This window comes from Salvelinus namaycush, chromosome 18 (assembly GCF_016432855.1).
Source record: "Salvelinus namaycush isolate Seneca chromosome 18, SaNama_1.0, whole genome shotgun sequence".
Taxonomy (NCBI): Eukaryota; Metazoa; Chordata; class Actinopteri; order Salmoniformes; family Salmonidae; genus Salvelinus; species Salvelinus namaycush.
Window position 1 is genome coordinate 15562567 of NC_052324.1, and position 27453 is coordinate 15590019.

General features: G+C 45.4%; 1 protein-coding gene and 1 long non-coding RNA gene across 2 annotated transcripts; both read left to right on the plus strand.

Moving 5' to 3' along the window:
- Positions 1-440: 440 nt before the first annotated feature.
- LOC120063578 (adhesion G-protein coupled receptor D2-like) lies at positions 441-13439 on the plus strand. The gene is made up of 15 exons (XM_039013927.1): positions 441-471; positions 1544-1789; positions 2224-2853; positions 4963-5088; positions 5354-5448; positions 5658-5957; positions 7011-7122; positions 7532-7666; positions 9855-9963; positions 10218-10323; positions 10490-10545; positions 10909-11035; positions 12499-12602; positions 12842-12944; positions 13248-13439. The coding sequence occupies exons 1-15, from the start codon at positions 441-443 to the stop codon at positions 13437-13439; spliced, it is 2472 nt and encodes an 823-aa protein (XP_038869855.1).
- Positions 13440-26011: 12572 nt separating this feature from the next.
- LOC120063487 lies at positions 26012-27453 on the plus strand. Its single transcript, XR_005478514.1, has 3 exons — positions 26012-26063; positions 26213-26360; positions 27408-27453. It is a non-coding gene; the product is annotated as an uncharacterized LOC120063487 (long non-coding RNA).

Here is a 27453-nt window from a genome sequence, read left to right on the forward strand (position 1 = left end):
CAGTCCATACTAAGTATGTTCTACATATGGAACAAACTACCTGAAATAGACGATGCCCAATCATTTACTTTGGTTGCATTTATTATCATCTGTAGTGAAATGGCATCTCCTTGACTAATGTACTGATACCATATGTATACAGTCAACTTAAAGGAACTCAGCAGCAGTAGAATACATTAATAGGAGGGGTGCTGAAATGTCTGCCACCCTGCTGGTCTTGATGAACTCTCTGTGCCAAACGCTTGACACTGCTTGCGTTAGTAGGGATCTTTTTTTTTATGGCCCGATTTGCATGACAAAGTGTGCTTCTGATTCATGGGTGCTGAGGAAGGTGGAAGGAGAGGGGGGAGAAGGCTGGCTGGAGGCAGAGGTGGACTGTTGGACAGAAAGGCTGTGATTTGTACCTCCTGGCTGGCAGCAACAGACAGACGCTCCTCACCATGTATGACAGTGGCTTCTCCACAGAGGCCAGTTAGCCAGCACATGCTGGAGACTGGAGCTGGACACTGGATGAATGGACTGGGCATATGTCAGAGGACACACGGTACATGGGAGTAGTGGTCATCAGGACATAAGGAGAGTTACAGCAGCCTTGGAGTAACACTGAGCAGTAAGAACTGGAGCAAGAGCAGCCTGAGTCTACAGTAAGCCCAGTTACTCATCACATGTTGCAGTCTGGGTCTGAGGTACCGTTCATATGTGTTAGATAAGGAGTAGCATACAGATATTTTATTTGACATAGTTCTCTTAGAAATATACCAAAAATATAGTATACTATCTATCATCTTTCAAATATTGTTTAACCACACAGTATGTGTTTTCGCTTTGTTAGACATTTTATTGTTGAACAGAGCTGAATTTGTCTTTGATATGAAAAGAGACTACAGTATGATCCATTGAAGTAAACCTAAATGTTCCCTGAAACGCAGAGGCCAGTTAAGCATTGTGTTTTCTTCCAGCTGTGGAACATAGAGAAGTAGAGATGACTGGAACCCTGCTGACTCTGGTTCTGCTCTGTTGCGTAGTGGTAATGTCTATTCCTTTCTTATGTAAACTAGGAAATCAACTGGAGAGAGAAAAAAGTTCAAATGTTCAGTGTTTTATTTGAGAAATTCATGCTTTCGTTGGTAGACCTGATACGTTTGATAGGCTTAACACAACTATTCATTTGACTGATTATTCTGTTTGTTTCTATTTTGAGATTATTGGATAAATAAATATCAAGGATATTACATGTCTATGCCATAGCCAACAGAATAAAGCAGTGTAAATGTTTCCTCTATGGTAGGTGCTGTGTGAATGTGAGCCAACTCAGCCAGGGCTAGACAGAGGAGAGAGGGGCTCAGATGGTGAGTTCTGGAACTGCCAATCACAATCTGATGCACGATGCTTGAAACTCTTTTGTATACCAAGGCTATTCCGTGTTGTTTCCATAGAGATTTGCTCAAAGAGATGATAGAAGTGTTCCTGTAAAGTATAATATCCACATGTGGACTGATCCATGCCTATTTGTGGTTGTGTGTTCCTGGTGTCATATTGACAGAGGGCAGCAGTCTGCGCCTGGTCCATCAAACATCAGACTGGGTATTCCAGCTGGTCAATGTGTCCCTGGCCCTCTCCCAGGCAGGGAGCTTCTGCAGGGGACAGTTCAGCTCCCTCACCACCCTGGGCCAGCCTGAAGACGAGGAGGGAACCCTGGAGCTCATCAGGCAGGCAGGCCTGCAAGGACCCATGTGGGTCAGAGACCCCAACAGGCCAACCAGCAGGTCTCTGGCCCTTGCCAAACAGTGTGAGTTTAGCCATTTAAACACCTACAGATGTAGGATCATAATTTGATCACTCTTTGGTTGCTGAGAATTGTCCTTCACAGCAGGAAACGCAAACTTGTAGTGTATTTGATTTTTAAAAGGCTTCTAAAGTTGGTCATTTCCACTTTGAAATGTCAGACTTGATTTGCCCTAATGAAAAAATGTATCAACCCCCTACAAAAATGTCCATTAATTATAATCCATATAATAATTCACATTTCCTATTGCTGCAGGATTGTTTTCCTGCTGTAGAAAACTGGCTCAAATTAAGATCTTACGTATGTATGTCCTGATGCCATATTGCATGATGATCTGTACTTGGGTGTTGTGGGTTAGGCTTAGGGTTAGGGTTAGGTTTAGGCTTAGGGTCAGGGTTAGCGTTGAAAGTGATCCCCTTCTGTCTCTACCTGTTTAGATGTGTTGTTCCAAGCCCTGAACTTCCCCAGGGACTCCCAGGAGGGCTACAGCCGTGTCAACATGACGTTCCCGGCCCTGCCAGCGGTGAGCGTGTGTGTCCGCGTGCAGTGGGACCCCCAGTGGTACCAGGTGTCCACCATGTACTCCTACGCCGCGGCCGTCTTCACCAACGAGTTCCAGCTGCGCGGGCAGTTGGACGGGGCAGGACGCATCCTGCTGGCGCTCATTGTTCATGGGCAGCACCGCCCCTACAAGGCATCCTTCCCCAACGATGGGGCCTGGCACCACCTCTGTGTCACCTGGCGCAAGACTGACGGCCACTGGGCCATCTATGTGGACGGGGAGAGGGGGGACATGGGCTCCGGGTCTGACACCCCCAGGGACATACATGGAGATGGCATACTTATCCTGGGGCAGGATCAGGACTCGTTTGGAGGGAACTTCACCGAGCCCTTTGTAGGGAATATCACAGATCTGAATGTTTGGGACACAGCCTTGGAGCAGAGGCAGTTCCGTGCCCTGAATGGCTGCTCATCTTTGACCCAGGATGCTATCTTTACCTGGAGTATAGATAATATGACCCGTCACCCAGTGGTCGGAGAGGTGCCAGCCATGCTGTTCTGCCCAGGTGAGATTGCACCTACAGTCACACAGCATTGAGATACCCCTACGTCAAATCTAGCTATGATCTGATCGGCTCTTTTCTATTGGTTGATCTTTTGATTCCAGGTTGATATATTTTCAGTTTTGGTTGAATTGTCATCTTAGTTGAATCTTTGCCAAAACTTACTGTCAGCCATATTGTTTCACCTGGCCCTTTGTGGTCTCTTGCTCCCATTGAGGTACATCCCATTTATGAAGGATTTGTTCACACATAAAATTCAGCTCACGTTATTTGGGTTGCCTCCTGCAGGTGTTGATCAGAATGTTGGTCTTTTGATTCTTTCACATAGCCTTTTAATGATCTTATGGTACGTCCTCTATAAGACTTTCTATGGCAAACCTACAGCCCTTCTTCCAGACCAATCTGTTTCTATTACTAATCCAATACTGAGGCAGTGGTGGTTGTTCCCAGTCTCCCATCAGTTGGTTGTTTGAATCCTTCTGGGTGATCTACCTCGAAAGAGGCCAGTTAACCCAGTGGCTGTCTACCTTAACACATCCAGTATGTCTGTCTGAGAGAGATACATGGGGGAGAGGAAACTGGTTAGCCTGGTTCACATCAAACATCTCCAATCCAAGTTAAATCTAGAATTGGCTTCCTATTTCGCAACAAAGCATCCTTCACTCATGCTGCCAAACATACCCTCGTAAAACTGACCATCCTACCGATCCTCGACTTCGGCGATGTCATTTACAAAATTGCCTCCAATACCCTACTCAATAAATTGGATGCAGTCTATCACAGTGCCATCCTTTTTGTCACCAAAGCCCCATATACTACCCACCACTGCGACCTGTACGCTCTCGTTGGCTGGCCCTCGCTTCATACTCGTCGCCAAACCCACTGGCTCCAGGTCATCTACAAGACCCTGCTAGGTAAAGTCCCCCCTTATCTCAGCTCGCTGGTCACCATAGCAGCACCCACCTGTAGCACGCTCTCCAGCAGGTATATCTCTCTGGTCACCCCCAAAACAAATTCCTCCTTTGGCCGCCCCTCCTTCCAGTTCTCTGCTGCCTATGACTGAAACGAACTACAAAAATCTCTGAAACTAGAAACACTTATCTCCCTCACTAGCTTTAAGCACCAGCTGTCAGAGCAGCTCACAGATTACTGCACCTGTAGATAGCCCATCTATAATTTAGCCCAAACAACTACCTCTTCCCCTACTGTATTTATTTATTTATTTATTTTGTTACTTTGCACCCCATTATTTATTTTTCTACTTTGCACATTCTTTCACTGCAAATCTACCATTCCAGTGTTTTACTTGCTATATTGTATTTACTTCGCCACCATGGCCTTTTTTTGCCTTTACCTCCCTTATCTCACCTCATTTGCTCACATTGGATATAGACTTATTTTTCTACTGTATTATTAACTGTATGTTTGTTTTACTCCATGTGTAACTCTGTGTTGTTGTATGTGTCGAACTGCTTTGCTTTATCTTGGCCAGGTCGCAATTGTAAATGAGAACTTGTTCTCAACTAGCCTACCTGGTTAAATAAATGTGAAATAAATAAAATAAATAAATAAAGGCCGTGTGGAGGGCAGGGGGAGGGGAATTCGCGCAAGTATGAGGTCTGCTTTACGAAGAGAATGGAGCTCTACTCAATAGTGAAAACCAATCAAATGTTTAACCGTCATGAAAAATAATGGATTTCATTGCTGTGTGTAACAAGTGAACTGACTCATAATGGAGGGGCTTTTTGCCGGCATACATTCTCAGTAAAAACACGGTCAAATCAATTGGAAGGAATTGTCTACGTTTTCAAAGGTTGTTGAATATGTTGAATATGAAAGCATAATGGTATTACACTTATAAATTGCTATCGATATCAACAAAGTTATGTTTGGCTACAGCATGCTGAATTTAACCAAATACTTAGAGGACTAATGATTAAACAGATGTGTCACAAAATCAAAAGCTCACTTGATGCAAGCAATTCATTTAAATATGTATTCCCATTAACTTTACTAGAACATAAACAGATTATGTAGTCATTGGAGCTGTCTCATGCTGTGTGTGTGTGTCTGTGTGTGCGTGTGTGTGTGTGCGTGTGTGTGCGTGAGCAGCGGTCCACAGGCAGAGGGAGATGCAGGGCTGCAGGACTCTGGAAGGCTGGTCTAGCCAACAGCTCCCCCTGTATGACTCTGCAGACTGCTCCACCACACTGCCCTTCATCTGCAGGACCAGCAGAGGTGAGTCAACCACTACCTAGACTGCCACTACCTACGACCAGACCATCACTTACATACTGTAACGAACATGGCTATCACAGTACTACTCTTTACTGTACACCCATAAGTTGTCTATTTCTGAACAGACTAGTGAAATTCATTTTGCATCACATTAGGGAAACTGACTGCACATTAATATTTGTGACTTTGTACAATGCTAGTAACTACCGTCACCAAACATCAGAGAGGAACCAGGGACTGTCTCTGACACGACTGTTTCTTACAGAGCGCTATGTCAAGATGAAGGAATTGAGTGAGTCTCAGCGCTCCCATCCTAGTCCCTTCATGCACCACCTCATGCAGATCTCCAATGGAAAGCAGGTAAAGACTGATTACTATAAATCATTGGTTGCCTGTCTGGATTAGGACGTTTATGAATTATCTCTAACCTACTCAACTTGACACAGCAATAAACGTTGTTCTGTCAGTGAGTTCAATATTCTTGAACCCTGTTTTGGATTTCCTCTCCATCCTCTGCTGTGTATGTGTGGATGCGTGCGTCCCCGCGTGCATCTGTGTGTGTGTATTAGGGAGTGGAGGGTGTGATGGGGGGGCAGCCAGGGATCCAGATGAGCTGGGGTCAGGTGTCCAGTCTGCTCAACATGTCCAGGCAGGCCCTGGAGGACACCAGGAAGGGGCTGCAGCCAGAGGACATGCTGTCCCTGGTCCAGCTGCTAGCGCGGGCTGCAGACGTGCCCACAGACACGGCCGCGGAAGGCAACGACAGCCTTGCCACCATCAGCGCCGGGGATCTCAGCCACACTTTTATCACTGTGGCTGACAGCATCATCAGCCAGGACAACGCCCCCAAGTGGCAGGCCATCAAACAGGTACCAATCAATTATTCAAATGTATTTATAAAGCCCTTCTTACATCAGGTACCAGAGAGGCTAAAACATTGTCTGGGATCCGGTGGAGGTAGTGCCGCCAAGGTGTTGGGAACATATACATGACTACTGTAGTATTTGGTATTTGGTATTTTATTAGGATCCCCATTAGCTGTTGCAAAAGCAGCAGCTACTTTTCCTGAGGTCCACACAAAACATGAAACATGACATCATACGGAGTATGGCAGTATTATTTGAGCATATCTCCACTAGAGGGCAGTAAGATCAAGTGGATACTGTGAATGAGAAACTATCAAATGAATGCTTACGCTTGGCTAGATAAGTGTACTTGTACAGAGCACATAGGGTTGAATCTTGATCAAACTTCATCGCAGATACACTAAATTGAATCTGCTCTAGATTGCATCAAAATCTGTCATGACAATAAACAGGTCTAATTTGTATATTGTAAGCAGCACTTTTTCACAGACTATTATGATCTCTGGTCATGTTTAAATGTGTGTGAACATTTTGAAGATAATATCCATTATTGTCTTTGTTGAATGTTCTTTAAAGGAGCACAGTGGAGTGTGTTGTGCTATTATGGTTAACATATCACATCCAAAACAATTACTCAGACATGTCTAACATTATACTTTATATAAACCGCAAGTATTGCAAGTCTATGTATCCTAGTGCTAGGCATATGATAAGCATTCATATTGTTGCAGAGATTTTGCCTCCCCCATTTCACCCACCTCCCCTCCCCCAGGCCTTTCAACCCTCCAAGGTCACAGCAGTACAGCACAGCCAGGCTGAATGTATTAGAGCAGCTAGAGGACTGAAACATCCACATAGCAATGCTTCACCCACAGTCTCTGCTCTATCCAATAACCACAGCCAGGAGTCTCCTGACCACCTGACCAAACTCTGGGTCCTAGTTATGGGCTTAATATTCTGGTTAGGTCACGTGGTCAGGTGAAACTCCTGGCCCTACCAATGACTAGTATATCTCCATGATTAAACCCCATTCCCTTATCCCCACCCTGTGCCCAGGTGGTGAGTGGACCGATGGCTGTGGTCAAGAGCATTGACCGCATGGTGACCAGTCTGAGCACTCAGCTGATGACGGAAACGGACCATCTACTTATCCACAGGTCCAACATCAGTGAGTCACTTAGTAGAGTACAGTGCATTCTCTAGAATGTTAGTGTGTTCTGTGAGCTGCTGAAAGGCTGAAAGAGCGGACAGACCATAGAATTAAGCAATAAGGCCCGAGGAGGTGTGGTATGTGGCCAGTATACCACGGCCAAGGGCTGTTGTTATGGATACAGGCCTTAGCCATGGTATACTGGCCATACACCACACCTTTAATGACAACATTCCTATCCACAGTGGCTCTTCATCCGGTCCCAGATGGTTGATAGCAAATAGGAACATTTAGTGTCCAGGCCTTTCTGTCCTTTCCATGTTTAATCATTAGCACTTTTTGTAGGATGTGCTGTTGTTACTACAACCATTCCTCTTACTATAGTATTCTGTTCATTCCACTGAGAATACGTCTTTATGTGATTCAGAACTGGAGGTTCAGCAGCAGAGTCTGGGAGAGGGATCGAGTGGGCCTAAGTTCTGTGGTCCAGACGTAGAGAGCGTCACCAACATAGACTGTATCTCAGTCCCCACGCAGAACATGCAGAATCTCCATGACAACGGTGAGAGACAACCCTGAGAGTGCTGTAATGTCCGTATCTCATCTGCACTCCTTCAGCCATAGCCTAGTGCTTTACAGTCTCAACCATGCATTCCAACAGTAAACACCTAGTGAAGAAGGATTTGATTTGAAATACCACACATTTATCAAGCACTGTTTTATAGACACATCCCACTGGGCACACCGTGTCATTTCAATGTGGATAATTGGGTAATTTTTGGTTGAGATGTTGATCAATGAGATTACAACCTACATTCACCCACTCAAAACTAAAACGTAAAGTTAGTTACATTTCCAGTGTGTTATCACCATGCTTTCAACCATCTAAAAGCACAACCAAAATGCAATGGAAAAACAATGTCAGATTATTGGGTTACTTGTCACCCAAATGTCTGTCACTGCGCTTTCAACCATGTAAAATCACAGCAAAGTTCAAATGGGAATACAATGTCAGATATTTTGTTTATTTATATAACAGATTAATGTGTCATCACTGTGATTCATCTAATAGCAAAACTAAATGACCTAGATTGCATTTGAGATTACATTAAAAGTACATGGTGCAAGTGATCAATGCCTTTCGAGATTCTCCACAGATTATTGCAGCAATTGTGAAGATATCCACAGACCTGCGACAACCTATCCATGTTATCTTGAACATCCACACTTTATATGATTACATAAGAAGACATTTATAGTTACAGTAACTTCAAAATGTGGCCACGGATGTGTTACTCATTTTAAGGTTGAATGTTACTTTAGATTGTAAAATAGGCTATTTACTGTATTACAAAAGTAATATTGAATTGTGTTTGGTTGACAACCTAACCTAATATCAACATTTAAACCTCTTAAGGATCGGATTCTTTTTGTCAATGTAAAAACTGGTTGTCAACAAGTTAATAGGTAATTTATTTTATTTCAAAAGTGATTTTGAATTGTGTTTGGTTGTCAACGCAACCAAATATCAACATTTTGAAGGATATTTATATTCTGCTTGGATAGTTCCATCTGTGCCACTGGCTTTAATTCCAGTTCGTCTACAAATTAATAATGGGTATGTTGAATTTTCGACTCCATCTCAACCAAAAATCGAAGTTAAAGAACTAAATCATATCAAACATAAAATGCACTTTAAATAAGGTTTGATTTAGTCCTAGTCTTTAACTTCGATGTTGGTTGGGATGGAGACGTGAATACAACCTATCAATTATTCATTTGATTACAAAGTGGAATTAAAGTCAGACCACGTCAGTGGCACAGATGGAGCTATCCAAGCAGAAGATAAAGTAGCAGTCAAAAGTTTGGACACACCTACTTATTCAAGAATTTTTCTTTATTTGTATTATTTTAGGCATTGTAGAATAATAGTGAATACATCAAAACTATGAAACAACACATATGGAATCATGTAGTAACCTAGAAAGTGTTAAATATCAAAATGTATTTTATATTTGAGATTCTTCAAAGTAGCCACCCTTTGCCTTGATCACAGCTTTGCACAGTCTTGGCATTCTCTCAACCAGCTTCATGAGGTAGTCACCTGGAATGCATTTCAATTAAAAGGTGTGCCTTGCTAAAAGTTAATTTGTGGAATGTCTTTCCTTCTTAATGCGTTTGAGCCAGTCACTTGTGTTGTGACAAGGTAGGGGTGGCTTGGTTTAAACCCTGGATCGGTAGATAGATCAATTCTCCAGTAGGAGGTGCTGCCCAGACAATTCTTTTATTTTTTGATAGCAAATATAATGTTGAAGATCTGACATTGATTGAAAGGTACAAATTCAACATATTTTATACAAGGTTTGTCTATGTTGAAATTTGGTTGAAATTTCACCCTCAAAACAACAGTTTACGATGATTACTTTTTTAAATGTCATGTATTTTCTACGAAGATTCCACGTCACAATAAGTTGACAAATGTCGTTGAAACAACATCGATTCACCTAGTTCATGCCCAGTGGGATATGTACTAATACAGACAGTATGTATTCATCCATTTGCACTCCCAAGGCCTTGACTTTAGTCAACTACTCATTACAATCTATATTAACTGGCTATTGTGAGACATAACGTTGATCTGTGTTTCCACTTACTGCTGCATTGCTAAGCTGTCTAGTGTTCTTAGAAGAGAGAGACACTTAGTTTGGTTCGTGGAGATATTGATGTTGATGTTGATGTTGTATGAGCAGGCTTCCAGAAGGTGACTGTGGTCAACACGTGGTACAGTTCCCTGCGGCCTCTTTTCAACGCGGAGGAGAACATCACCATGATTCCCATCGTCACCGATGGCATCCAGAGGTATGGAAGATGAGAACTTTTTTCAGACCAAGGTCACATTCAGTAGGCACGCAATAAGGAGGAGTCATTTGAAACAGGGCGAGTCGTTTTTTCATGAATGATTATAGATTTGAATCAGTCCATTAAGAACATTCATTTTCATTTTCCGTTAAGTCTTTTTTTCCCATTAGTGCCTACCGAGCATGATCCAGTGTTGATATCCAGTCTTATGTGTGACTGCCACCTTATGGCCTGTGCTGTGCTATGTGTGTCAGGTACCTGGGCACCATCCTGGGCTCCTCTGTCATCTCTACTACAGTCCTGGGGGACGGACAGCCTGTCAGCATGGCTGTGCGCTTCCAGCTCCAACACAGAGCTCAAGTAAAGACCTCAGTGTCTCACACTCACATGGACTATACTCCTCTATGCACTATATACCTCTGCCTCTTCCACAGAGAATATGATACTGAATATCCCCCTTGTTCTCCTTCATAAGCCTGTCCTTTACCATAAGTGTGAAATTGTCCTTTTCCATCGATTGCTTTAGAATTCTGCAGGGACCGTGTATGACCCAGTCTGTGCATTCTGGGACTTTGATCTGATGTGAGTATAATGACAGCAAATTCTCATTACGTCCAGCAGGTTGACGTTTATTGGGATGAGTCTTGTCCTGGAGGCAGAACTAAGCGATTTCCTCTAGAGGGCCAGCTGCAAAGTCAAAATTGGCTTTATTGTATAAATGTGCTTTTTGGATTTAATTTAAGATTAGGGTTAGCAGTGTGGTTAAGGTTAGGGTTAAAATCAGATTGTATGACTTGTGGCTGTGGCTGCTCGTGACCACTCTGCAGAGCTGCCTCCAGAACAACATTCATGACAAAAAACAGTAACCTGCTTACATCTATAGAAATCAGATTTATTAGTGTAATGGTTACCATACATTGTTATGAAACTGTTGTCCCCCTCTAGGCCAGAGGCAGGTGGGTGGTGGTCTACTAAAGGCTGTGAGGTCATCTCTAAACACTACGACTCCACTGTCTGCTTCTGCAACCACACCACCAACTTTGCCCTGCTGCTGCAAGTCTATGAAGTCCAGGTAAAGGTCCATTCTACCCTCCACAATTCCTCACATTCCACATTGTGAAATAGTACAATAGAGAATAGTCAACAGACACTTATAGTCTGTATAGTTCAGTAATCATGCCTCAGAACCCGAGAATTATTATGTGACAAGGGCTGTTCTGAGTGAGTCAAAACATGGGAAAATAACTAACGACCAGCCCTCTTGGGAAGAAACTTTACAATGCAAAAAATAATTCACTCTTTAAAATAATGTTTTTAATGAAAATATTTAATTAATATTTTGATAAACGATTTGGAAACCGTTCTACATGCCAAAAAGTTGAACACAGGTCTTGGAGGGAGTTGTCAAACGATAATTCCCAGGTGCGAGGGCATTAGCGCTTTTATAAAACGGTTATTAATTAAATGTTTTAAATAAAGGCCTCTCGGTGGCACCGTGGTCTAAGGCAGTGCTAGAGGCATCACTACAGATCCGGGTTCGATCCCGGGCTGTGTCGCAGCCGGCCGCGACTGGGAGACCCATGAGGCGGAGCACAATTGGCCCAGCGTTGTCCGGTTTAGGGGAGACTGTAGCTACCAATTGGGGAGAAAAAGGGGTCAAAAATAAATTTATAAAAAAACATTCTTTTAAAGAGTAAATTCGTTTTTGCATTGTGAAGTTGCTACACAAGCGGACTGGTCGTTAGTTATTTTCTCATGTTTTGACCCAGTCGTTAATTCTAATCATTCTATTCATTCAATGTTGCTATGCTAAACAAATTATTGGCATGTAGCTAGCTAGCAGAGATTCAATGATGATGAGAGGGAAGAACTTCAATAAATAATGATTTAATAAATATCCAATAGGCCACTAGCTGAGCTAACCAAGCTAGTTGGTGACGTTAATAGTGACATTTCCGTTGATGGCACATGAGTGGAAGAACTGTCCATGGTCCTGGTGCTGGTTGGTGACAGCCAGTGCGTTCCTCTTCTTTCCTGGCACGGGAGAGCTTGCATTTGTAAAAGGATACATTGTTGAACAGGTCGTAGAGGCAGACATGTAGGTTTATACAACCCCCAACTGTTGCAAACCAAATAGTAGCATGGAAAAATAGTTTATGAATTTCCTGCCTGTTTTGTGGACAGTGGAGATATGACATTAACACGTTATGGTATTTTTCGGGATTTGTTGTCCCACAACTCCCGCATATCAACCAGTCAGCATCCAGGATCCAAACAACCTGTTTTATAGTTAAGCAATAAGGCCCGAGGGGGTGTGGTATATGGCCAATTTACCACGGCTAAGGGCTGTTCTTACGCACGACGCAGTACTTTCCCCACCACTGCTGGTTACCAACATAATCAGAGCAGTAAAAAAATAAAATGTTACGTCATACCCGTGGTATACCACGGCTGTCAGCCAATCAGTATTCAGGGCTCGAACCACCCAGTTTCTTATCTCTGATAAATACCTACCCATGTGTGTCTGTGTGTCAGAGGAGTCCAGAGAATGAGAGAGCCCTCCAGGTCATGACGTTCATCGGCTGTGGAGTGTCCCTGTGTGGCTTACTCTTCACCTTCATCCTCTTCTTCGCTTTGGGGTGAGTGGTGCCCTGCTCCAGCGAAGAATCTACTAGCTTGTGGAGGCTACAATACATCTTTCTGTTTCAATGATTCACTCTGTCACTTCTCTTTACCATGCTGAACAGACAAATTGCTGCTGTGTTTCCTATGACTGTATAATGACTGACTCACAGTCGGTTTGTCTGTATGTTGGTCTGACCTTGATCATCTCTCTGTGTCCCTCTCCCCTGTCTGGCCTGGTGTGGTGTGGGGGCAGAGTTCCTCAGTCTGACCGCACCACTGTCCACAAGAACCTGATCGTGGCTCTGGGGATAGCTGAGCTGCTGCTGATGTGCAGTGACTGGGCCTCTGCTAACGAGGTGGGACTCTTTACATGGCTGTGTCTGTCTTTAAACCTCTCACTCTCTGTATATGGTCATGGGTACTATGGACTAGAAGAGGGCACAGGTTCAGTTTTGTCAGTGATCCAGGAGTCTGTAGGCTTTTACCTGCTTATGTCGTTGAATGTATGATAGGACTCCATTCTCTTTTCTGGATTATAGTACTATATGTGCATTACTTTCTATTGTTTTTGAGCCCGTGCCACCATGTAAGAGTAAGTGGGGGACAGGTATCTATGGCGATGGGAACCATGTCAATGCCATGTCCCTCCTGTCCACTAGGGGGCATGTCTGCTGGTGACAGCCCTGCTGCACCTCTTCTTCATGGCCTCCTTCTCCTGGATGCTGGTGGAGGGGCTGCTGCTGTGGAGTAAGGTGGTGTCTGTCAACATCAGCGAAGACCGCAGGATGAAGATGTACTACGGCATTGGCTGGGGTAAAACACCATGCAGAATCACACCTCACTCTGCTTAGATATTTATTATTAAATGATACTGTACAATGTTCCCATATGTTCCACACAGGACTCATCCACTCACATACGACCTTGGCCTATATTCTATAGTACATAGGAGTATTGTTTGGTAAGAACACGGTGCTGTCTGGAACACCACTCATCTAGACCAAAGGTTGTGTTCCAACTGACCCCGTTGGAAGAGTGTGTGCATTCAAAAAGCTTAACACACTCATGATGATGTTTTCTAAGATGCCCAGATATACCAGCCAGCTGTCTGAGGTGTTCACCTGTTCAGACTAAATAGAATGGCTGGGGAATGGACAGTTGGTGTCTTCTGTAGTCCCTGGCCCTGTACCACAGCAATGTAAACTCTTTTCACTAAAGACATGCATGTGTTGTATGAATATAAGAGACCTGTTGAATTAAAAGCAAGAAATATTGTGTTATTTTTGCAGGTCTGCCTGTTGTGATTGTTGGTGTAACCTTGACGATATCCCTGGACAAGTACAAAGCAGACAGTCACTGCTGGCTCAATGTGGAGACTGATATGATTTGGGCTTTTGTGGGACCTGTTCTTTTAATCTTGGCCGTATGTAGCTTCACTTCACTTATTTACTGTGTGCGTGCCTGTGTGTGCGTGCCTGTGTGTGATTTTCTGTGTGTGTGTGTGTGCTTGCATGTGATGTTTACTAATGTGTCATACATGTGTCATAGAGCAACAATATGGCATGTTCATCGGTTGTTCTGTGTCGTTGTGTACTCCTAGGTCAATGCAGTGGTGCTGTGCCGTGTTGTCATGGTGACGGTGTCCAGTGCTCGTCGTCGCGTAAAGAAGCACACTCCCAGTTCAGCATCTAAACTCCACACCTTCGACCTGACCTGGTGAGTCACCATACTATAGCCCATTCTCTCTCTCTCGCTCTCCCTCGATATATATATATATATATACACAGTTGAAGTCGGAAGTTTACATACACCTTAGCCAAATACATTTAAACTCAGTTTTTCACAATTCCTGACATTTAATCCTAGTAAAAAATCCCTGTTTTAGGTCAGTTAGGATTACCACTTTATTTTAAGAATGTGAAATGTCAGAATAATAGTAGAGAGAATGATTTATTTCAGCTTTTTTTTTCTTTCATCACATTCCCAGTGGGTCAGAAGTTTACATCCACTCAATTAGTATTTGGTAGCATTGCCTTTAAATTGTTTAACTTGGGTCAAACGTTTCGGGTAGCCTTCCACAAGCTTCTCACAATAAGTTGGGTGAATTTTGTCCCATTTCTCCTGACAGAGCTGGTGTAACTGAGTCAGGTTTGTAGGCCTTGCTCGCACACGCTTTTTCAGTTCTGCCCACACATTTTCTGTAGGATTGAGGTCAGGGCTTTGTGATGGCCACTCCAATAGCTTGACTTTGTTGTCCTTAAGCCATTTTGCCACAACTTTGGAAGTATGCTTGGGGTCATTGTCCATTTGGAAGATCCATTTGCCACCAAGCTTTAACTTCCTGACTGATGTCTTGAGATGTTGCTTCAATATATCGACATCATTTCCCTTCCTCATGATGTCATCTAGTTTGGGAAGTGCACAAGTCACTCCTGCAGCAAAACACCACCACAACATGATGCTGCGACCCCTGTGCTTCACGGTTGGGATGGTGTTCTTCGGCTTGCAAGCCTCCCCCTTTTTCCTCCAAACGTAATGATGATCATTATGGCCAAACAGTTCTATTTTTGTTTCATCAGACCAGAGGGCATTTCTCCAAAAAGTACGATCTTAGTCCCCAAGTGCAGTTGCAACCCATAGTCTGACTTTCTTATGGCGGTTTTGGAGCAGTGGCTTCTTCCTTGCTGAGCGACCTTTCAGATTATGTCAATATAGAACTCGTTTTACTGTGGATATAGATACTTTTGTACCTGTTTCCTCCAGCATCTTCACAAGGTCCTTTTGCTGTTGTTCTGGGATTGATTTGCACTTTTCGCACCAAAGTACGTTCATCTCTAGGAGACAGAACGCGTCTCCTTCCTGAGTGGAATGGCGGCTGGGTGGTCCCATGGTGTTTATACTTGCGTTCTATTGTTTGTACAGATGAACATGGCACTTTCAGGCGTTTGGAAATTGCTCCCAAGGATGAACCAGACTTGTGGAGGTCTACAATTTATTTCTGAGGTCTTGGCTGATTTCTTTTGATTTTCCCATGATCTCAAGCAAAGAGGCACTGAGTTTGAAGGTAGGCCTTGAAATACATCCACAGGTACACCCCCAATTGACTCAAATGATGTCAATTAGCCTATCAGAAGCTTCTAAAGCCATGGCATAATTTTCTGAAATTTTCCAAGCTGTTTAAAGGCACAGTCAACTTAGTGTATGTAAACTTCTGACCCACTGGAATTGTGATACAGTGAATGATAAGTGAAATAATCTGTCTGTAAACAATTGTTGGAAAAGTTACTTATGTCATGCACAAAGTAGATGTCCTAACCGACTTGCAAAAGTATAGTTTGTTAACAAGAACTTTGTGGAGAGGTTAAAAAGCGAGTTTTAATGACTCCAACCTAAGTGTATGTAAACTTCCGACTTCAACTATATATATGTATATACTGTACACTACACTACATGGCCAAAAGTATGTGGATACCTAATCATGGGCATTAATATGGAGTTGGTCCTGCCTTTGCTGCTGTAACAGCCTCCACTTTCTGGGAAGGTTTTCCACTAGACATTGCTGTGGACACTTGCTTCCATTCAGCCATAAGAGCACTAGTGAGGTTAGGCACTGATGTTTGGCGATTAGGCCTGACTCGCAGTTGGCGTTCCAATTCATCCCAAAGGTGTTCGATGGGGTTGAGGTCAGGGCTCTGTGCATGCCAGTCAAGTTCATCCACACCGATCTCGACAAACCATTTCTGTATGGGGGCATTGTCATGCTGAAATAAGAAAAGGCCTTCCCCAAACTGTTACCACAAAGTTGGAAGCACAGAATTGTCTAGAATGTCACTGTATGCTGTAGAGTTAAGATTTCCTTTCACTAGGACTAAGGGTCCTAGCCCGAAACATAAAAAAAGCCCCAGACCATTATTCCTCCTCCAACAAACTTTACAGTTGGCACTATGCATTCGGGCAGGTAGCATTCTCCTGACATCCGCCAAACCTAGATTTGTCCTTCAGACTGCCAGATGGTGAAGAGTGATTCATCACTCCAGAGAACACTGCTCCAGAGTCCAATGGCGGCGAGCTTTACACCACTCCAGCCGACGCTTGGCATTACGCATGGTAATCTTAGGCTTGTGTGCGGCTGCTCAGCCATGGAAACCATTTCATGAAGCTCCCGATGAACAGTTCTTGTGCTGACGTTGCTTCCAAAGGCAGTTTGGAACTCAGTAGTGAGTGTTGCAACCGAGGACAGACGATTTTTACACTCTACACGCTTTAGCACTTGGCGGTCCCGTTCTGTGAGCTTGTGTGGCCTACCACTTCGCGGCTGAGCCGTTGTTGCTCCTAGACGTTTCCACTTCACAATAACAGCACTTACAGTTGTCTAGCAGGGCAGATATTTGACGAACTGACTTGTTGGAAAGGTAGCATCCTATAATGGTGCCACGTTAAAAATCACTGAGCTCTTCAGTAGGGGCCATTCTACTGCCAATGTTTGTCTATGGAGATTGCATGGCTGCGTGCTATATTGTCTACACCTGTCAGCAACGGGTGTGGCTGAAATAGCCTAATTCACTAATTTGAAGGTGTGTCCACATACTTTTGGCCATGTAGTGTATATCTTTCCCTCTCTCTCTCTGTTCTCTCTCTCTCATCCACTCTCTCATTGACACTCATCCACTCTCCCATACTCTATCTTATCATCTCTTTCATCCACTCACTTGTCCTCTCTTTCCCTGACTCTCCTGCTCTCTCACTCACAAACACACGTGTCATGAAAACGTAGGAATCATACATTGTATTTCGAGCCTGACTCGACCCCAACATCCAACCCTTGGTGGCTTTTCACGGTATGCTTTATATGTGTGAGATACAATGAGACAACTCCAGTAAACACTAAATGTGTCTTGAGGGGTGAGTCAGAATAAGTTTCCTTTGAAGCGCAATGGAATAGGAGGTTTTCAAATCCACAAGTGACAGATCCACACCGACAAACTGAGCAGAGAGACGGTGACTGTGTGAGAATGAGGTAGTTTGAGTTTGAAGTAGTGGGAGTTGTATGGGTCTTATCAGCCTACCACCTGGTCCTAGAGAGAGAGAGAGAGTCTGTGTGGGTGTTTGTTGGTCTGTATGCTTTTCACTGAGCTCATTGTCTGCTTAATGTGGACTCTAAACAAGGACCAGGGCCTAGGGTTCAGTCCTGGCTACCTGCGGAGACAAGATAAATACATGTATATTGTACACCCTGCTGATCTATGAACGCCAAGAGCGTATTTCATAATAGATTCATGAAATGCTATTTTTTGTTTCATTCATCACCTGTTCATTTGCTTGTAAAGAGAGTGAAGGAGTAAGCAAGTCATCTCTGCCCCCTCTGCAGTCTATCTGTTCCCTGTAAGAATGTGATGATGTCACAACATTAGAAGGAAGACTAAATTGAAAAGAAAAGAAGAGGAACTGCTCACTTTGACCTTGTAGACACAGTTCAGTGTGAACTCGATCTCCTGGCACCTGTGCAGCAAGACGACAGCAATTGCAGTTTGAACAAACAACCTCACAGGGCAACATTAAAGTTATTTCCCGTATAAGCATATAACAGATTAAAGGATGATTGTAAAGAACGAAGAGCACGGCTGCAGTGCCCTGTGAACCTTTCTGGCTATGTGAGGATGAATACATGATGGGAATGTTTGTGCTCCAATGCCATCGAAGGTCCTCTGTGTATTATGCTTTTTGTTGCATTTCTTTTGATATTAAAGGACAGGTTCACTTTTTTTTTAACCAAATCTGTATTTTGGATGCAAATGGTATGTTCTAGACAGGTTGGTTGTTTAGTAACTATTAGATTGTTGACAACATGTAAACTATATTTTGTCTCTGACAAAACATACAAATATTTGCACAATGAGCACTTGTTGTCTCTCAAACACATTGTTACAGTTGTTGGTTAGCTAGCTAGTGAATTTGAGCCATATTAGCATAGACGTAACATCAGTCAAAACACCTCAAAGTATTACATGGTGTCAAGAACAAGATAAATCTACCTGAAATGAGCCACCTTGTAACGGTCGTCTTGTGGTGAATGAGCGGACCAAGGCGCAGCGGGTGATGAATACATGATGATTTATTTAAACAAAGACGAAACACGAAGAACACTTGAACTACAAAACAATAAACGACGTGACCAAACCTGAACTAGAGAACATATAACATGAACGCACGAACAGGAAGGAACACACGAAAAGAAATGAAAGAACGAACGAACAAACGAAACAGTACCGTGTGGTGCGACATACACAGACACAGCAACAATCACCCACAAACAAACAGTGAGAACAGCGTACCTTAATATGGTTCTCAATCAGAGGAAACGTCAAACACCTGCCTCTAATTGAGAACCATATCAGGCAACACATTAACCCCAACATAGAAACACAACACATAGAATGCCAACCCCAACTCACGCCCTGACCAACTAAACACATACAAAACAACAGAAAACAGGTCAGGAACGTGACAGAACCCCCCCCTCAAGGTGCGAACTCCGGGCGCACCCCTAAAACTCAAGGGGAGGGTCTGGGTGGGCATCTGTCCGCGGTGGCGGCTCCGGCGCAGGACGAGGACACCACTCCACCATTGTCTTTGTCCCCCTCCTTAGCGTCCTCCGAGTGGCGATCCTCGCCCCCGACCCTGGTCTAGGAACCTTAACACCGGTCCCCCCTAGATAACTCAGGACAGAGAGGTAGTTCAGGACAGAGAGGTAGCTCAGGACAGAGAGGTAGCTCAGGACAGAGACGTAGCTCAGGACAGAGGGGTAGCTTAGGACAGAGGGGCAACTCTGGACTACTGGCAGCTCCGGGCTGAGGGGCAGCTCCGGGCTGAGGGGCAGCTCCGGGCTGACGGGCAGCTCCGGGCTGAGGGGCAGCTCCGGGCTGAGGGGCAGCTCCGGGCTGAAGGGCAGCTCCGGGCTGGAGGGCAGCTCATGACTGGAGGGCGGCTCATGACTGGAGGGCAGCTCATGACTGGCTGGCGGCTCATGGCTGGCTGGCGGCTCATGGCTGGCTGGCGGCTCTGGCTGCTCATGGCTGGCTGGCGGCTCTGGCTGCTCATGGCTGGCTGGCGGCTCTGGCTGCTCATGGCTGGCTGGCGGCTCTGGCTGCTCATGACTGGCTGGCGGCTCTGGCTGCTAATGGCTGGCTGGCGGCTCTGGCTGCTCATGGCTGGCTGGCGGCTCTGGCTGCTCATGGCTGGCTGGCGGCTCTGGCTGCTCATGGCTGGCTGGCTGCTCCTGTCTGGCGGAAGGCTCTGGCTGCTCCTGTCTGGCGGAAGGCTCTGGCTGCTCCTGTCTGGCGGAAGGCTCTGGCTGCTCCTCTCTGGCGGAAGGCTCTGGCTGCTCCTGTCTGGCGGAAGGCTCTGGCTGCTCCTGTCTGGCGGAAGGCTCTGGCTGCTCCTGTCTGGCGGAAGGCTCTGGCTGCTCCTGTCTGGCGGAAGGCTCTGGCTGCTCCTGTCTGGCGGAAGGCTCTGGCTGCTCTTGTCTGGCGGAAGGCTCTGGCGGCTCCTGTCTGGCGGACGGCTCTAGCGGCTCCTGTCTGGCGGATGGCTCTGAAGGCTCATGACAGACGGGCGGCTTTGAAGGCTCAGTACAGACGGGCGGCTTTGCAGGCTCAGTACAGACAGGCAGTTCATGCGGCGCTTGGCAGACGGACAGTTCAGACAGCGTTGGGCAGACGGGCAGTTCAGGCGCCGTTGGGCAGACGGGCAGTTCAGGCGCCGTTGGGCAGACGGGCAGTTCAGGCGCCGTTGGGCAGACGGGCAGTTCAGGCGCCGTTGGGCAGACGGGCAGTTCAGGCGCCGTTGGGCAGACGGGCAGTTCAGGCGCCGTTGGGCAGACGGGTAGTTCAGGCGCCGCTGGGCAGACGGCAGACTCTGGCCGGCTGAGGCGCACTGTAGGCCTGGTGCGTGGTGCCGGAACTGGAGGTACCGGGCTAAAGACACGCACCTTCAGGCTAGTGCGGGGAGCAGCAACAGGACGCACAGGACTCTGGAGACGCACAGGAGGCTTGGTGCGTGGTGTAGGCACTGGTGGTAATGGGCTGGAGACACGCACCACAGGGCTAGTGCGTGGAGGAGGAACAGGGCTCTGGAGACGCACTGGAAGCCTGGTGCGTGGTGTAGGCACTGGTGGTACTGGGCTGGGGCGGGGACGTGGCGCCGGATATACCGGACCATGCAGGCGTACTGGCTCCCTTGAGCACTGAGCCTGCCCAACCTTACCTGGTTGTATGCTCCCCGTAGCCCGCCCAATGCGGGGAGGTGGAATAACCCGCACTGGGCTGTGTATGCGAACCGGGGACACCATGCGTAAGGCTGGTGCCATGTATGCCGGCCCGAGGAGACGCACTGGTGGCCAGATGCGTTGGGCCGGCTTCATGACATCCGGCTCAATACTCAATCTAGCCCTGCCTGTGCGGGGAGGTGGAATAACCCGCACCGGGCTATGCACACGTACAGGAGACACCGTGCGCTCTACCGCATAACACGGTGTCTGCCCGTACTCTCGCTCTCCACGGTAAGCTCGAGGAGTTGGCGCAGGTCTCCTACCTGACTTCGCCACACTCCCTTGTAGCCACACTCCCTTGTAGCCCCCCCCCCAAGAAATTTTTGGGCTTGACTCACCGGCTTCCGTGCTAGTCGTGTACCCTCATAACTCCGGTTCCTCTCTCCGGTTGCCTCTGCTCTCCTAATCGCCTCCAGCTGTTCCCATGGGAGGCGATCCCTTCCAGCCAGGATCTCCTCCCATGTGTAGCAACCCTTGCCGTCCAAAACTACCTCCCATGTCCATTCCTCCTTCTTGCGCCGTTGCTGCTGCCCGTTAACCCGCTGCTTGATCCTTCGGAGGTGGGTGATTCTGTAACGGTCGTCTTGTGGTGAATGAGCGGACCAAGGCGCAGCGGGTGATGAATACATGATGATTTATTTAAACAGAGACGAAACACGAAGAACACTTGAACTACAAAACAATAAACGACGTGACCAAACCTGAACTAGAGAACATATAACATGAACGCACGAACAGGAAGGAACACACGAAAAGAAATGAAAGAACGAACGAACGAACGAACGAAACGAAACGAAACGAAACAGTACCGTGTGGTGCGACATACACAGACACAGCAACAATCACCCACAAACAAACAGTGAGAACAGGCTACCTTAATATGGTTCTCAATCAGAGGAAACGTCAAACACCTGCCTCTAATTGAGAACCATATCAGGCAACACATTAACCCCAACATAGAAACACAACACATAGAATGCCCACCCCAACTCACGCCCTGACCAACTAAACACATACAAAACAACAGAAAACAGGTCAGGAACGTGACACACCTACGATTCTCCACATGGAAGATTCTTGTCATTTTTGCGAGCTATCTGGCCATGCAAAATCCCAATAGCACACAGCCTTTTGCCCCATTGAAGTGCACGCATCGTTTTTGGAGCCATCAAAGGCTCCAAAAACAGCCAAATACATTTTTTTTTAAATACCCAAAACATTTATCTGGACACTATAACATGCCCTTTACTTCCAAAATACATATTTGGTAAAATACCTGTCCTTTAAGCAGGACAAAATGGCTCTTACACTCCTTGAGAGGAATTTACAGAAGGGAAAAAACATTTAAAGTCCTAACTTCCAAATCAGAGCATATACAGTGAGTGGACAAAATATTAGGAACACCCTCCTCATATTGAGTTGCACCCCCTTTTGCCCTCAGAACAGCCTCAAGTCGCCGGGGCATGGACTCTACAAGGTGTTGAAAGAGTTCTACAGGGATGCTGGCCCATGTTGACTCCAATGCTTCCCACAGCTGTGCCAAGTGGGCAGGATGTCCTTTGAGTGGTGGACCATTCTTGATACACACGGGAAACTGTTGAGTGTGAAAAACCCAGCAGCATTGCAGATCTTGACACACTCAAACCGGTTCGATTGGCACCTACTACCATACCCCGTTCAAAGGCACTTAACTTCTTATGGCTGCAGCCCGACGCCGGTACACTTATGACAACAGCCACTTGAAGTGCAGGGCGCGAAATTCAAAATATATTTTTTTTAAATATTTAACTTTCACACATTAACAAGTCCAATATAGCAAATGAAAGGTACACATCTTGTGAATCCAGCCAACATGTCCGATTTTTAAAATGTTTTATAGCGAAAACAGCACGTATATTTAAGTTAGCTCACCACCAAATACAAAAAAGCACAGACATTTTTCACAGCACAGGTAGCATGCACAAAGCCAACCTAACTAACCAAGAACCAACCAAACTAACCAACAAACAACTTCATCAGATGACAGTCTTATAATATGTTATTCAATAAATCTATGTTTTGTTCAAAAAATTTGCATATTTCAGGTATAAATCATAGTTTACATTGCAGCTACAATCAGAAATTGCACCGAAAGCAGCCATAATAATTACAGACACCAACGTCAAAAACCTAATTACTCATCATAAAACATTTCTGAAAAATACATAGTGTACAGCAAATGAAAGACAGGCATCTTGTGATTCCAGCCAATATTTCCGATTTATTAAGTGTTTTACAGCGAAAACACAATATAGCGTTATATTAGCTTACCACAATAGCCAGAAAGACATGCCATTTCCCAGTAGCAAAAGGTTAGCGATCGTAACAAACAAGCAAAAGATATATAATTTTTGACTAACCTTGATATTCTTCATCAGATGACAGTCCTATAACATCAGGTTATACATACACTTATGTTTTGTTCGAAAATGTGCATATTTAGAGCTGAAATCAGTGGTTACACATTGTGCTAACTTAGCTACTTTTTCCACAACGTCTAAACAGCAACGATATTTTTCTGACACTTTTTATGACACACATATTCTGACCAAATAGCTATTCATAAACATAACTAAAAAATACATGTTGTATAGGAAATGATAGATCCATTAGTTCTTAATGAAATCGCAGTGTTAGAATTCTAAAAAATAACTTCATTACGACATCCAGCTTCGGTATAGCTGAGTACCCAAACGTTGGGCGCCGACGACTAGTTCACATGCACGACAGATATATGAAATAGCATCATAAAATGTTTCTTACTTTTGCTGATCTTTCATCAGAATGTTGGACAAGGGGTCCTTTGTCCAGAACAGTCGTTGTTCGGATTTAGAACGGCCACTTTCCCTCCCGATTTAGCAAGCGCACTAGCCAAGTGGCACGAATCGCTCCATCGTCAACAAAGTCAGAGAACGGAACACGGCAAAACTCCCGAAAAATGTTCAATAATCTGATTAAACTATATTGAAAAAACATACTTTACGATGATATGGTCACATGTATCAAATAAAATCAAAGCCGGAGATAGTAGTCGCCTATAACTATAGCTAAACAGAAGGCAAATCCATGTCTCTCTTCGCGCCTTCCTGAAAACAGGAAATGGAGGACACGTCATTCCATGAGCTGTAATTCGAGTCCAGATCAAGTTACACCGTCCATTTCTTCTCTCACTCCTTGTCGACATCTAGTGGAAGACGTATGAAGTGCATCTAAACTAATAAATAACAAGGGCTTTAATAGGCAGCCCCTGGAACAGAGCCTCAATTTCAGACTTTCCACTTCCTGTCAGGAAGTTTGCTGCAGAATGAGTTCTGTTTCACTCACAGATATAATTCAAACGGTTTTAGAAACTAGAGAGTGTTTTCTATCCAATAGTAATAATAATATGCATATTGTACGAGCAAGAATTGAGTACGAGGCCATTTGAAATGGGCACCTTTTATCTGGCTACTCAATACTGCCCCTGCAGCCCAAACAGGTTAAATCTTTTGCCTTGCCGATTCACCCTCTGAATGGCACACATACACAATCCATGACTCAATTGTCGCAAGGCTTCAAAATCCTTCTTTCATCTGTCTCCTCCCCTTCATCTACACTGATTGAAGTGAATTTAACAAGTGACATCAATAAGGGATCATAGTTTTCTCTTGGAGTCACCTGGTCAGTCTATGTCATGGAAAGAGCAGGTGTTCCTAATGTTTTATACACTCATGTACATAATATTAACATTATAATGTGACATTTTGAAAAATGTATACTGAATTTAAATTGAATCGAGTCAAATCAAGTATAGCTGTGGTTTTCCAAACCATTTCATTGTGTGCAGTTATGCAGGATTTTCACTTAATATAAGCGTGCAGGTTTGCGTACGTCAGTGTGTGTGTTCATATGGGTTGCTGCGTGAGTGTGGGTGTTTTCACTATACTGACAGTCTGACTTCTGTAGGGCTGTGACACGACCAGTCCTTATTCTACTGCCGGTGCTGGGCCTGACCTGGCTGTGTGGAGTCCTGGTGCATCTCTCCATGGTGGTGGCGTATGTCTTCATTGCTCTCAATGCTTTTCAGGTGAGCAAAGCACCCATAGAAAGATCATTGTATGTAATGGTTTCAAGAGAAACTGAGAGTGAGAGAGACACAGAGAGGAGGGAGGTGGGCTTGATGTAGATAAGCGGAGTTGGGCTGCAGCAGGTCCAGTGGAGTGGTGGGTGTGGTGTAGCGTGCGTGTGTGTGTGAGTGAGTGTGCGTATGCGTTTGTGTGGGGGAGAGGGTGGCTCAGAGTGGGCCTTTGAAGGACAGGTCATAGCAGTGCTCCGGGGTTCTCCAGGCTGACCCATCACCAGCTTTACCTCCACCTCCCTTCCCATCATACCCCTGATAAGCCCTGTAAATCAGCTGGAGGTACTCTGGACTTCCCCTCTATTCCTCTCTCTCTCTCTGCCTCTCTCTCTCTTTCGCTATCTCTCTCTCTCTCTCTCTCTCTCTCTCTGTGTTCCTGGCTTTCTCTCTTTCTCTTTCTCTTTCTCTCAGGAACTTCAAGCATGGTTGTTAATTAATGTGAATGAGCTGGCCACTGGCCCCGGAGTACCCCTCAAAGAGCTGCTAGTTAATTTAGATTTACTGAGGTTTCATCCAGAAGAGAGGGGAGAGGAGATAAACCTCAGTCTTCCTCAGAGCAGAAAATATACTTATAGAAACAACCCACTGTTCTCACCAAGCAGGAAAAAGTTGGTCATCATCGTACAATCAGGAACTTCTATCTACACAGCCTCATCAACAAGTTGTCTAACTCACTAAAGCCAGGATAAAGCACATATTGTAGGTAGTCTACAGCCATGGGTAATATCTTATTGTCTGTCCTTCCCTTTCTGCAGGGCCTGTACATATTCTTGGTGTATGCGGTTTACAATAGTGAGGTAGGTTTTCAAAGAACTCTTTCAGCGAGGCTTCTTTCTCTCCGAATGTAGTTGTCCATCTGTGGCATGCCAACCACTTGACGCTGCCAAATACGTCAGTGGGTGTACAAGCTATTGAGGGTATTGTCTGCTTTTCTTAAAGGTGAGGAATGCCATAAAGAGGATCAAAGAGAAGAGGAAAGCCTTGTCTTTCACGGTGAGCCAAAAAGCATACAGCAACATCCTTACTAGCATTTTCATGTTCCAACTGGAGAAAAACACTATGCTAATTCAGTATGCACATGCTTTGAATACACAATCAGACAGCTTCATCTAAACAGTTCCACACATTTTTATTGGTTGTAGAACTGTTCCCAGCCAATCAGCTTCCTGCCGTCCCAGAGGGGTCCGGCCCAGTCGTGGACCCACAGTCTGCCCCGTCCCTCCAGCCCAGAGACCAGCGAGACCTCAGGCCCCGGCAGCACCACCTCTACCTCACTGGTCATCAAGAACGGTAGGAGAGGCAGAATAGGGTGGGTGGGCCTGGGGCTGGAGGGAGGCATGGGCTGTGGTGGGTTGGGTCAGGTTAGATGGGTTTGGGTAGGTAGTGGTGGGTTGGGTTGGGTTAGGATTGGGTAGTGGTGGGTTGGGTTAGGATTGGGTAGTGGTGGGTTGGGTTAGGATTGGGTAGTGGTGGGTTGGGTTAGGATTGGGTAGTGATGGGTTGGGTTAGGATTGGGTAGGGGTGGGTTGGGTTAGGATTGGATAGTGGTGGGTTGGGTTGGGTTAGGATTGGGTAGTGGTGGGTTGGGTTGGGTTAGGATTGGGTAGTGGTGGGTTGGGTTAGGATTGGGTTGTGGTGTGATGTGGTGGGTTGTGGTGGGTTAGGATTGGGTAGTGGTGGGTTGTGGTGTGGTGTGTTAGGATTGGGTAGTGGTGGGCTGGGTTCGGTTGGGATTGGGTAGTGGTGGGTTGGGTTAGGACTGGGTAGTGGTGGGTTGGGTTAGGATTGGGTAGTGGTGGGTTGTGGTGGGTTAGGATTGGGTAGTGGTGGGTTGGGTTAGGATTGGGTAGTGGTGGGTTGTGGTGGGTTAGGATTGGGTAGTGGTGGGTTGGGTTAGGACTGGGTAGTGGTGGGTTGGGTTAGGACTGGGTAGTGGTGGGTTGGGTTAGGATTGGGTAGTGGTGGGTTGTGGTGGGTTAGGATTGGGTAGTGGTGGGTTGGGTTAGGACTGGGTAGTGGTGGGTTGGGTTAGGACTGGGTAGTGGTGGGTTGGGTTAGTATTGGGTAGTGGTGGGTTGTGGTGGGTTGTGGTGGGTTAGGATTGGGTAGTGGTGGGTTGTGGTGGGTTAGGATTGGGTAGTGGTGGGTTGTGGTGGGTTAGGATTGGGTAGTGGTGGGTTGTGGTGGGTTAGGATTGGGTAGTGGTGGGTTGTGGTGCAAGGCGGTTAGTAGAGTCATGCAGTCTGGATATTACACTCAGGTGTTCTACACCACCTGACATGAATTCCATTAATACCAGGAGAATAACTGGTGGGATTTTGCCTTTTTGTCTTTCAGAAAGTTATGGAAAAGAAAGTAGTTTTGTGAGCTTCTCCTTGAAACC